At 37.1% G+C, this 14154-nt stretch overlaps 1 protein-coding gene across 1 annotated transcript; it reads right to left on the reverse strand.

Moving 5' to 3' along the window:
* Nucleotides 1–6625: 6625 nt before the first annotated feature.
* Nucleotides 6626–8204, reverse strand: LOC116187365 (transcription factor WER-like). The gene is made up of 3 exons (XM_031516023.1): nt 7859–8204; nt 7562–7691; nt 6626–7312 (listed from the first exon to the last, which is right to left on the reverse strand). The coding sequence occupies exons 1-3, from the start codon at nt 7992–7994 to the stop codon at nt 6760–6762; spliced, it is 819 nt and encodes a 272-aa protein (XP_031371883.1). The 5' UTR covers nt 7995–8204; the 3' UTR covers nt 6626–6759.
* Between the last annotated feature and the right edge of the window lie 5950 nt (nt 8205–14154).

Below are 14154 nucleotides of genomic sequence, written 5' to 3' on the forward strand. Positions count from 1 at the left end.
CATGCATAAAAAATTTATCCTAGCTGTCAAATTAAATGTGACCCAAATTTTTATGCTAAGGCACGGGCGGGGCATGTCACGATATGTTAGAATTTGACTTCTTGCATATCTTAGCTAGGATTATCTCTCAGTTAAGTTGTTTAGGTGCATTTTCCTAAAATCATGACGTGGTTGTTCTAGAATCGATCTAATTATCTAAAACTGATGTTTCCAAAACCAATTTCATAAAACAAACCAATATCGGAAAACAATTCGTCTACTATATATCTCCATGCCCCAAAATCACATTACGCACGCATTTGCATTCTCTGGTATGATGAAGAAGGAAGATCACCCATGATGCATAATAATAAAAGGTATTTTCATCAACCAATATGGATTGATTCAAGCGGTTCGGTATTTATTCTGCTTAAATAAAATCTCGGGTTCGAGTCCTTATAAATGCAAAAAATCCACGCTGTAAGAACATTACCATTTAGTAGGTCAATCTGACTAGACTGGATTGGTCGGGGCCTAACTGGATTTTCGAATACCAAGGTTCATGCTGAAAAAAAAAAGAGATATTGTCAAAAAAAATAATATTGTCAATAAAGGTCATATTGATAATTAATAATAATAATAATAATCTTACTTGAAAATTCAGCTAATGTAAGTGAACAAATGAATTATCGGAAAGAATTAGTCAACATATTCATAACTTAAGATCCAAAATAATAATAATAATAATAATATCTAACGTAATTCACCTTTTAATGAGTTACTATTCTTAGGAACACAAGATAAAATTCTTGAATTTTTATTTTAGAACAAAATTCACTGAAAAGCATCAACTTATCGTAATTTTTTGTAAACAAAATACAAATGAAATCTGATATGCATGGTTGTTATCGATTTCAATTTCTGTCGTATCTGTTTCTTACAGATCCACTTTATTTCTTTTTTAAGGAATGAATTCTTGTTAAATTTATATCATATCTTCCTTTATATGTTGTTTCTTTTTTTTTTTTCTCATGACTCGATAGAGGCTGGCTTAATGGGGAATAACAATATGCTAAGCCTATCTGAGCCATCATTTAGTACCAAATCATTTTTCATTTTTGGTTTGTTATATATATATTACTCCCAGTGGCCATATGAAATGTTATTTTCAAGAAAATAGCTGGATGTCAAGAATATTGACGATTAAGTTTCTTTTTATTTTCAGCAAAAAAAAAAAGGAAATTTGTCGTTAAAGGAGAAGTTGGACCATCCTATGGCTAGGCTAGGAATGAGAAATTATGGCGACAAAATTAGCTCCGACAGACCGGCCAATTTTTGTCAGTGAAGGAAAGACACATTAAAGTTGACATTACTAATATACACACACACATATATATATATATATATATATATGCAAGTTTGATTTTCCATTTTCCTTTATGTTTTCCTTTCTGCACGTGTAATTATTGATATGTAGGAATTCTCTATAGAAGGGAAATCATAGTGTGTGTTGGGACATCATATATGTATATATCAAATCCAAATGAAAAGAATTAACCTTAAAATCTTTTGATTGCAATCGATGTGAGTCTAACTGATCCATGTTTTTCTTTTTTTCTGGAAAATAAAAATGATAAGATAAGCAGAATTTTCTCTCAATTTCAAAGGTAAAAAATGATATAATAAAAATTCTTTTATGATTGAGGGGTGTTTACACTTATTTTCCGCATTTCGCGGTAAATGAGAGATTAGGCATGTACAACCCATGAGATCGGCCTATGCAAGGAGGATAACCCATAACTAAAGCCCACGACAAGCCCAATCTGAATTAGTGACATAAATCGACCCTAATCGCTGTGAAGTGGGAGGGTGCATCGAAGATGAAAATTGTGAATTATTTTCAAGCGTAGGCAAAAATGAACATGGATGGTTCTACGTTTGACAAGTTTTCTCAATCTTGGGAAATTTCTCAAGCAAGAAGGCATCCATATATTGCAATAGGAGAAGGAAATGGCAATGTGCAGCATGTATTTCTCATCTTGGGAAATATTTTAATTGTTTCTTCCATACTTCAAGGCGGCGGATTGCATGGAGAGATGGACGTTCACCTTCTTAATTATGTTCCCAATTTGCCTTTATTCCATTAGGATGTTATTTCCCTTGGTTTTGTTCTTATTTAGGTAGTTAGAATAAGTGGAATATTTCCACATATCTCTTGGATTTCCCTTAATTAGCTAGCTGCTCCTTTGGGCGGTACTCTAGGACTAGGCCTATATAAGCCCATTTGTTCTTCATTTGTACCACGATATCAATCACAAAACGGCTTTACGCCACGCACCTTTATCTTTATCTTTACTTTATCGTCCCGCACTTCAATATCTATCTTACCCGCACCATTCTTCTTATCATGCAATAGCCTTCCGAGGCAATCCCGCCGATCTGTCGGCATATCCTAAAATCCACCTTGGTTCCAGATCGAGAAAGTTTCCACGAGCTAAGGTTCCGGCCTCAAATCATCCTTTTCAGCTAATCTAGCCGGACCCAACGCTTCATTCTACTTCCGGCTAACTCAGCCGTGAAGATATCCAAGTCTTTCACAAGTCAATCCAGGCCGTAAGCTACACTAAAGACCAGCTTCTAGTCGTCTCTCTCGACGCCATCCCATTGTTAACACTCACTCGTACACTCGTATTTGGGGAGAATCCTAGTGGCTAAATCCTCGGGCCGCGTAATCGTCTGATCGTCATCGTCAACCACTCCAACGATATCTATCCTAAACCTGTTTTCGTTACGGATCTCCAGGCCATGGTGCTACTCATTAGACCGGTGAGGACGGCTGGTGGTTCCACCACCTCACTATCTTGGGACTGCGTCCTGGCACTCCTGGCATCCTAATTGCCATGTGCGTGTGCCGGAGAGTTTCTATGGAACATTTCGTGCGGAACAACTTTCTAGCACATCCGGTGGGACCCACTAGTGCAGTGATTATAGTTCCACTAGGCGTCGAACCGAGAATCTGTTGATTACCAGACGAGACTTGCATCACTGCGCTATACTGTTTTTTCACAAAGGAATGTTTTTTCTTTTGATGAAGAAGCAGGTAGATTTTCTAATTTTGGTAAGTGTGCAAAGTATAATAAAAAGGGATCTAAAAGGGGAAGGAACAAAACATCTGGAAAAGGAAATCTTGGTAGGTTGATCTCCACTTTGGGTTGGCTAGGGCCACTTACGCTTCATTTAAAAGTGCCGTGACTGTGAGTTGAATAAATTCTTATTTTAGTATTTTTTAGTAAAAATATATTTGAGAATTATTTTAACATTATGGATTGATTAATTTTTGCAGTTGGAAACGTGAATTTTACCAGCAAGCTAATGAGTGCATATGAAATTACTTTTATTTATTTTTTATTTCAAGTATGAATTTTAATTATAATAGTTTCAAACTATTACTTCCTAAATTTTTAAATTTATTTTGAAATCAGTATTATATTAAGCGATTATATTTCAGAACTTTTTCAGCTTTAATGGACACAACCACCACTTTTTCTGGCTATAGACTATTGCATGGGAAATCTGTGGGGCGATCCATCCTTCACATACCACCCTTCACATACCACGGGGTTTTTGTTGAAAGTCAAAAATTCCCGCATGAGAAAACAAAATACAAAATCACATCTTTATAAGAAATTGAATGTTACAATTTATTAATTCAAGTTTTTGAGTTACAAATATGCTAAGCTTTTATGAGCCAATTAGAAATTTTACAGTTTTCGTTCAAAATAATGTTATATATATATATATATATCAATCAAACAATAATTCAGTAAATAAATAAACAAACATTAGATTACTCTCATTATGAAATGCTTCTAATGTTATTCAAAACCTCTATATTAATTACAGGTAAAGTTCATACATCGACAGCACAGACCGACCAATTGCAATACACATAAGGTAGCCATTGGAGTATCTTTTTCTCTTTTTTTTTTCAGTCGTCATTTTCAGTTTCATAAAACCAATTCAAGTCCACTTGAGTTTGTAATGTTTCTATTCTCGGAAAAGGCAGGGGAACATAAAGTCTTGATTCATAAATACTTTCCATTTTGTTCGATGAATATGCGAAAACTTAGGAAAAATGGTTTAGCCATGTGGTCCTTCCATGGTCCCTAAAGCACCACGTAAAAGACTATACATGGCTGCCCAGTGCCCATGCAGGTGTTGCTCAGCCTCTATTTCGGTCCCCGACACACTACTGGGTCCGCAGAGGGACAAGGAATAACTGGTTTGATTTTGACGTCTGCGTGCCATAAATCGAGACGGATAGGGTTTTCGCTAATTGCCAAAATCGAGTAGGCCACAAGTTTTGATGAATTGGATGATATTGTTACGTACCATGCTATCTTATAAAGAAGATATAACACTTTTCCAGAACTCTTATCGTTTTGATAGACAAGTTAAATTGATCGTTACTCTTTGATGAGACATAAATTATGAGGAGTAAACTCAGTTGCGTAAATTTAATTTTCAATCTTTTCGACAAGCAAATAAGCTCTAACTTGTCGGTCAATACTGTGACAATCCGCCGGCTCCACATTACGAATTTAGGACTGATTTGGCATTCCATGAATGCATAAAACATACTGAAATCGATTTCTATGAAAGGATATTCAAGGCAACGACATGATGAGGCTTACGTCCCAACATGTTTACCATTGGCTGGCATATTATTTACACTGAAGCGTTCAGAGGATCCCTTTATGAGTTGAGGGAAGTGCACATAAACAATCCTCAATCTCCAACTTGAACAAGAAATTGACCCACAGATTTCTTATTTATTTTTTAACGAATAATTTGTGGAACATATTGTTCTCCAAATTTCGACAAATGAAATGTTTAACATTCCTCTTTCTCTCAATAAATGCAATTTCTGATATTCAAAGTTGTATTCTCTTTTTTACGGGTTGATCCTTCGTGTTGATTTCCTAGTGACCAACATTCGCAAGCTTGGTAATAATATTGTTTTATAAGTGGATATAGCATTTAAGAATATTTAAAAATCACGTGCCCAGGATAATACACGTGCTTAAGTATTCAAAAGGAAGCTGGGAGGACAAAAGCCGAGGCTCAGCTAACTGTCCTAAGAAATTTTTTTATATGGAGCTGGTAGCTAGTCAACCGAACTCTTTCACAGATTTACCCAAAAAGATTTTTTTTTAAAAAAAACGCAAGACATACATTAGATGTATGCCACACAGGGACAGAGCCAAGATTTTCATCCAAGGAGGGTAAAAATGTTACTTGATATAAATAGTACATAAATATTTTTTTTCAATGGGGACAAAATACTAATTTTACATAATTTTGGGGTAAAATTCAAAAAAAAATTCAAAATTCAGGGGTGTGTATATTGATTATTAACATATATGAAGTGTTTTGTTAATCTTTTATAACACTTTCATTGTACCTCTCATGGAATGAGAATCATCCTTGTTTTGCTCATCCAAAAATTGGAATATAGGATACCATTAGTTAGGGGCTACCCTTCAATCCTTATATACAAAAACAAAAGTTGATAGGGACATTAGTGAACCTCCTATTTTAGGGGCTTCCGTTCTCGATCGCTCCAATATATAAATGTGTATATATATATATATATATGTATATATTTGGTGAACGATCCCTCCTATATTTGTTATATATCTTATAATATTCATTGAGCAATTGTGTATCCTTTTTTAAGTATCGATAAAGCATGAACTGACTGTTATTCCTTGTTGACAGATTCCATGAGCCAATTGTTGTCCTGCAGACATAGAGTACTAGCCGATGGTTAGTTTTGTACTCCGATATCAGAATGATATAAGAAATTAAAAGCAACAGCTCTTTCCAGTATCACTTGTTCATTTTCCTTCTTCCTTTCTTATCGTTGCTGGTCCGACATGTTGATGGCTGATGGGCATTTTCTGCCTTGGATTAGTACGCGTCGGGTTTCATCTTGGGGCCTGATATCAATATTGAATGCAACTTGATTAAGTCATATACAAATTTGTGTTCCATTGGACGGCAGTCTTCTATCTAGGATGAAAGTTTTGACATGGACAGAACGCTGATTTTTCTTGATAGGTCAACCTGTTCCGATAATAATATCCTAAGGGTTAATACCAAAAGAATAACTAGAATTATATTATCAATACTAATATTTAACATCCTTTTGGATATTTTGAACAAATTGCCTGTTGATTTCTCTATAAGGACCATATATACTTTGGGATACGGTCATATGAATACAAACGTAGATTCTCAGTTCCCTATAGATTCTCCTTTTTTTTTTTCCTCCTTCCCTTAAAGGGAGGCCCATATAGATCTGCTAAGGGAGTGACTGGGAATAGATTCTGTTAATTTTCAGGATCTTTTTCATGTTATAGAATGTGATTAAGCTGTAAATAGACGTCTGCAGACTATATTTCCTTAAGAATATTGTTTTTTCGGTGAGCACAACTTGAGATCTGAAAGTTACAACCGGATCGGCCCCTACTCATCTATATTAATTTGATCTGAAAATGAGCTTCCACTGATCAAATGAGCTAGCAATCATAGGTATTACCAAAAAAAAAAAACAAAAGGAGCTATCATAGGTGATGAAATTGTTTATGGAAAATAAGAATAATGTGGAAATGATTCATCGGAAATCTATTAATCATTGGAAAAATGAATACACGAAAATATGTCTTTCCTTCTATCATTTAGAAAATGGAAATAAAAAGCTTTTCTTTCTTCATTTTACATGATATTCCAATCTTCCCTAGAAGCAAATTCGGAGCTCCAATTGTCCAAGAACCCCTCGGGCAACCAATGCCATGAATGGCCGAAGAAATCTTCGCCAGCCTCATTTGGGCGCCCTCTGCATGTTGAACCAATAAGAGAAGCTTCATAATCACACAGCCTTGTGAAACTGATGTCAATATTTATTCCAGAAAGGTCAAAATCTTCAACCAGCAAATCCATTTTGAACTGCCCCGAACCCTCCACCGTCATCATCGGTGAACGATCAATGCCAGATTTGCTGTGTTCCAACTTAGAGCTTTCATCTTCCAATCTGGCGTGATCTAGGGAGATACTACCATTTAAAAAACGTGACATTGTGATATCATTTCGAAGCAGGTCTGATGGCTTCTCCAACTCAGAATATTTCTCGATGTTCATCTTCTTTTGGTTGTTTACAATCTTGTTATCGAACTTCCTAACCTTCTGCTTCTTGGCTAGATGCGAGTGCCAGTAATTCTTGATTTCATTGTCGGTTCGGCCCGGAAGTCTTCCAGCAATCAAAGACCACCTACATATATGGATAGAGATCAATCTTAATACCAGATTATCCTATGAAAGATACTCAATCCCATTCCAAGAAATTATCGTTCACAATGCGTAAAGAAAAAAAGAAACGGTCTTCAGGAAAGCAAGGCTGGTGACTCAAGTGGAGGAGAAGGACGGCAGATGAATTGCAGGATATATGAACTTCCAGACGTCTTATAATTAAAGATGTGAAGATGAGAAGAATATGATTGTTAGTTGATCGTAAAAGTACCGATTGCCTAAGAGTTTGTGAAGCCTAATGATGAGGTCCTCTTCTTCCTTTGTGATATTCCCTCTCTTGATGTCTGGCCTTAGGTAATTCAGCCATCGGAGTCGGCAACTCTTCGCACATCTGTGCAGACCTGCTTCCACAATCAACAATACATTAAAGCATGAATACATTATAAGTTGATGAACATTTTCAATTTTTCATCCTTCCAGTTGTTCCCGAAACGGATAGGATGTTAGAAACCTTTCTTTTTTATAGGTAAAACGAAGAATATATGCGTTATATCGGTCCCATACTTACCGGCTTCTCTGGCGACAGTGCTCCACCTCCTATCACCATGGACTGTAACATAATCTGTTAGCATCTTATCTTCGAGAGCCGTCCATGCCCCTCGGTTCAACTTTCCACCTTTCCCTCTATTTGGTCCTCTTCCCATTTTCTCTCGTTCTGTGTGTCAGAGTTCGTGAAATATCTTTCTTATGCACTCTGAATGTTCAAAGCTGTCCACAGAAGAAAAGGAGGATGGGAGAACGAATCTTATAGGCCTTCCCGGATTCCCCCTCCACCTGCTTTGATATAATAATCATGTGGAGTGTTTTGATTATTGATCAAACTAGCCCAATCTCGGGATTGGCTTAATCCTGACCATGAGGTGCTTCTAGGTTTTGGAACCCCTGCACTGCAGGTCTTTTTGCTAACTGAGAGCTCAATTAGTTGCCATTGAGCTATATCCCAACGGTTTCACACGGCAACCTTTTTTTTCTTGTTAATTTTTTCATTGTACAACACCAGTATTTGAAAGTTCAATAGGCCATGTCTCCGCTCCCAGTTCAAGTTAGGTCGGCGCACTAAGGGTAAAGAGGAATTATTGTAACAAGACTCTTGTCACTTACCCATTAAAATAGATTTCTTTCTGCATACTATTCTGGGAAACTGTATTTACCAAATTCCATGTTTTCAATTTATTTCCTTCATGTCTTTAACGAACGAGTACAGGTTTGAGCAGTAGCTGTATGACTTTTTGTTATCAGTGTGTATACATTGACCAAAGTACATGTACATAGAGCTTTTGGTCATGATCACTCTTTTATTAACTCATCGTCGGCATTCCCAATAGCTTTTGAACTTAATTTGGCTGTAAAACTCATTCAGGAAGAGGATTAATTATATATATAGACCGTTGCTCAGCAATTTCAAACTCAAACCACGGGCTGCTAACGTGGGATTAGATAGAGAAGTGTCGGAAATTAGAGTAAAGATGAAGGGGAGTTCGATCTTTTCTATGTTCCTGGGTATAATGATGTGATACATTTCATCATTTTTAAATGTTGGCAATTAGGGATGCATGTGATAATATGATTATCGTTCAAAATGGTTATTCCCCTGAAGTGCTTGGTCTATAGCCTTGGCTTTCTCACGCATCAAATACACCCACACTCCTTTACCGAAATCATGCACGATCGTCAAAAAATAATTGCACCCAGAATGGGACTTGACCCCGATGGGATCCTCACAAGTCACAATGTATTAATTCAAATGGAAATGCCGTCTTATTCAAACTCAAAAGAATTCCGAGCATGTTTGTTTAGTTCGCAGGCACACATCGCACTCTTTATTGCATTTACCTTCCTTCAACCGTGCGACCGCCTTTTGGCTTTCCGCATTGGCAACCATCTAGTAAGCCTTACTGACACTCGGCAGCGACTCGATGCTAAGTATGGTGGACCGAATATTGCTGAATTCCGATGTAAGTCCCATTAGAAATTGATAAACCTTCTCCCAGTCTTGTTGCGCCATTGCTCCAGAGTCGCAAGCCCGATTCTTGAGATAGGTCTAGAGTTCATCCCAAAGGACCTTCATCTTCCCATAAATTACCCTTATACTACGCACTTCTTGCTTAAGGAGGCAGATCTCGGATTTAATTTGGTAAATCCGAGATTGATGGCCTTGCGAGTACCTCCCATTCCTGTCGTCCCAGAGAAGCTTCGCATCCGGAGCACCAGCTATCGTCGACTGAATATCCTAAGCCACTATGTTGAAAATCCAAGCGATTATTATAGAATTGCAAACCTCCCATCTTTCTCGAAGCGGATCATCCTCCTCCGGCTTCTCCAGTGTTCCTTGGATGAAGGGCAGCTTACTCTTTGCCTTAAGAGCCGCCAACATGGCCCGAGACCATGTAAGGTAGTTGTCTCCCTTTAGAGTGCAGCCGATTAATACCACACCAGTTCCGTCCGATGTCCCAAGTCAATACACAAGCGGCAGCTCCACTTTCTTCGTGAAGTTATGCCCTTTCTCGATGCCCTTGTCCGAGCTCTTCTCCGTGTTGCTAAGGTCGGACATCTTCGCCAATCAACCATCTAACAATTTTAATTGACAAGAATCGGTTCGGTTCCAGAGCGTCGGTGCTCTGATACCATGATAAGATTAGAACGTTCAAGCTCATCTCTATTGCAATGAGAAAACGAATATGTAGGCAGTGACGCCTTTACAAGAAAGGAAACAAAGATCTACGGGAAATAAATATGATACATTCCTGATCTACCCAAATGTACATAGAAATGTATTACACATAATGATACCAAATCCCTAGTATCCTATAATAGTTGACGTGGCCACTAGTCATGTATGCTGGCATGGAATTTTCTGAATTTTTTTTTTATATTGCAAATAATACCTTTTGATGGAAGTCGCCAGCAACCTCGCCAATGGTTGATTGGCCAGCAGGGTACCTCCACCGAAAAAAAAGAAAATCCGAGAGGGACCTGTCCTGTGTTTTTTTTTATTTTTTTTGGCTTTTCTAATTTTTTAATTTCGAAAATTAATTTTTAATCGCTGGAATTTAAAAAAAAAACAAAACAAAAAGAAAAAAGAGAACTCCTAGGAATTTTGAATAACATGCATTCACCCCTTTGGTTCCCAGCTGGGACTCCAATAACATCCTTTGATGACCGAGGTCAAGGCCATCTTGGAACAACGTGGAACTGACAACTATTGATTCGATTCAATTCAAACACATAATACGTACAGTAGATATCATGTACATTCTTTTTACCGAAATTTCTCAACAGAAAAAAAAGAAAGAATAATAAAGTATAGTTGACTGGGTTTAGCAATATCGGAGCAACGTCTAAACAGCCTGTCTTTATCTTGATACGATAGAAAATATAAAATTATGTCACGTGCGCCACATGTAGATGCCCATCATACTACACAGATATATATATATATTCCGTTCCCTAATTTTTAGATTAAATTCTTCGAGTTACTAAATGGAAATACAAAAGAAATTAACCACAAAAAGGTTATTTTACATTTAAATGTTATGAGCTAATAAATATTATAATGCACTTTCAAATAGGATGTTTTGGCGTACTAACATTTTCTGGTATTAACTTTTTCGCATTTCTTCCTAATGCTTGAACACGGCCTACAAGGATAAATGTCTATTTCAACGTCATAAGGGATAATTCACCTTAAGATTTCCTTAACAGGGGATAGTGAAAGGGAAGATAGATTAGCAGGTATAATTAAACGCCACGAGTTAATGAAAAATGTCACTGCAACCGAACCGCGAGATATTACAACCTAATAGTTAGGTTGAGATTACATTTCCTCCCGATAATCATGTTTTGGCTTTCATGTTATGGGTTGCCGGAGAAGGAGACCTGGCCTCATATGTCGAACCTATCGCAATTCTACCTCGATTCTGTTCCGTTAATTCAACTAGCTCCATTGAGTTATTTGAGCATCCCGAGTAATTACAAGGTCATTACTAGGTTAGCTCAGGAATAGTTGAACCAGAGTGTCATAACGTAACTTAATTGCACATCATTATGTCAAATCACGCAGCCGTGAGTCACGCATAAATTTGAGTTAGGGCATTCTAAATAACACCATCACTCCTAAATCAATTCATACAAATTCCATATTCTTATATCCGAAATAAGCATCTCTGTAGGCCTATGTGCCTCCTTTTATAACCTGGAAAAAAGAGAAAAAAAAAAAAGAAGCATCTCCTCCACTTGCTTAATTAAATGCTTACACTGTTCATTCCGGTTTGCAATATTTCAATCGAAATTAGAATAGTTTCGCACATCTAAGGATCAATCTTTTCAAATTCTTTAACATTAGTTTATCCTATTATGCGATATGTTCCATTTACATAATAAATAAATAAAATAAAGTGTTGATTGAGTGTTAAGTAGTTTCAACCCAATAAGGAGGAGGAAATGCACTTGTTTGGAGGGAAAAAACCTTTAATACTCGAACTCCTAGAACTGTGAGGGCAATAATATAGGATGTCGGCAACCAATCTCGTGTTGGGAATTATTGGTGACACGTAGACTAGCTATATATGGATGATGAGGATGGGAAGTCTCAAACCTTTGGGGATATTCGAACTTTGAACTGACTGTGATTCCACTAGTTTGCATATTATGTGAGAATCTTGTTTTTGGACATACCAGCAAGGTCGAGCCCAAAACTTCAGGTTTGAGTTTGTGTGATCTTAACCATGTCTCTCAAGTTGTTCGAATGCCTTCTAAAATCGTGAGGCTGCTGTTCTAGAGTCGCATTCCGCATCATAAAAGATGTTTTAAAAATTGATTTGAAAATATTGTATCTTCCTGCCATAAACCTAACAACTTGAGCCCAGCACTTCTATATGAGTTGATGATCTGGCTAAAGACCGTCGCAAGAGGTCGGGACTTTGGACGAATTTATGTTCTAGGCATGTCTCGACTTCTCAAGTACTTGCTTTGGGTGCATGCTAAAATCGTGAGTTGGCTTCTAGAATCAATGTTTTCCGAAGCAAATGTTTTCACAAAACCAATTTCACAAAACAAATCGATTTCAAGAAACACATTTGTGCATCTTGTTCATCCTTACTCATCCATAATCTCAAGCTACAAAAGTGGATTTACTGAGATGACATGAAACTGCATGCATATGTTTGTTTTGGTACGTACTGCAGACAAGCTATATCGGAAAATTAAGGGAAACTTTTGGCTCTCTTTATGTCATTTTCGTCCTGATAGATCAAACAGTTGCACTTGATTGATTTCATGGATATTTGGAGTTTCCATTGTTATTAATTAGCACGTGATTATAAGTTACGAGAATCCTGCGTGTTGGTAGCGATTACAAACTGCATTCTTGCGCTCACAAACTGCTCGAGAAAATGCATATGGAAATGGTTATGCTGCCTCCAATGTGCCTTGGCAATCACATATCTGAATCTCAGGTAAGGACCGAAGTGCATCCTCTTACTTTATGCCTTCTGTTCTGTCTGCCGCTTTGGCTAATGTTTTGTGTAATGCATATCTTTTAAAATAGGGGATAAGCCTAATATCCCCAGTCAATGAATCATCTGTTTTTTGGCAATTGCAAAGCGTGAATATAGAATCAATTATGGATATGAGAAGGTGTATGTGGGGATAATGGGAGTCTTATATTACGTTTTCATTTTGTTATAGAACATATAGTTATTGAATTGGCAAGACAGGAAAATCATGGAAGGGCCAAGTTTAGATATGCTCGAAGGCTATCTCAATATAATAAGCTTGTACAGAAACAAAATAGTTCGAAGGGCACTAATAATGTTAATATGACTCCATAGGTCTACGCACACCCTGAAAATGAACTGGCATTCACCATTGTTACCGCCATTATAGATCAGGGCCAAGCATATGAACTAACAGCATCTGAGACGTAAATTCATTTTACTAATTAAGTTACAAGCAAGCAAAATTGATTTTTGCTAAACATAAAAAATAAAAGCAATTTTTTGCCTAGGAATTCAAAAAAAAAAGGCTTGATAACTATTATGGGAAGATTTATTCCTATTGTAAATATGTATATATCTTTACATACTTTACTAGAATTGCCTTAGCTTTAGCCGTAGATTATTCTTTCCTTTATTTCATCAGACTTGAGTGTATACATACCGTATTTTTTGAATAACAAAGCTAAGCTTTTCTAGCCAAATCTCCTCTTGGTCAATATTATCTTCCCTTTCAATTCTGGCTCTTGACATGGTATCAGAGCACCCGTCTTGAGGACGATTGATCCCATCTGCAGACTTGTTTGTTGAGCTTCATCTTGCCAGCAACTATGTGCTGGGCGTCCTCTCCCAACTGCTCAATCTCCTAAGCTGTTGAGATGTCTAAGAACACTGACATCAATAATTCCTCTGGAAGTTTGCCACCGGCCTATGTTCTTGCTCCTTCAGATGGCCCAGGAACACAACTAATTTCCTGTAAATTGAATGGCAGGAATTATAATACCTGGTCCCAAGTTATGCAAATAGCACTTCAAGCCAAAAACAAACTGGGATTTATCGAAGATAAAGTCATACAACCAACAGAGGGAGAGATTTACCGCGATCAATGGGTGACCTACAACTCAATGCTTGTCTCGTGGATTTTCAACCATTTGGACGAAGAATTGCAGAATTCAGTAGCAAGAGCAAAGAACGCGAAAATACTCTGGGACGATCTCAGAGAATGCTTTTCTCAAGGTAATGAGTCAAGAATTCATCAACTTAAAATTGATATCTGCCTTCTCAGACAGGAGAAAAGATTGATTTCCGAATA

This window comes from Punica granatum, chromosome 8 (genome assembly GCF_007655135.1).
Source record: "Punica granatum isolate Tunisia-2019 chromosome 8, ASM765513v2, whole genome shotgun sequence".
In the NCBI taxonomy this organism is placed as follows: domain Eukaryota; kingdom Viridiplantae; phylum Streptophyta; class Magnoliopsida; order Myrtales; family Lythraceae; genus Punica; species Punica granatum.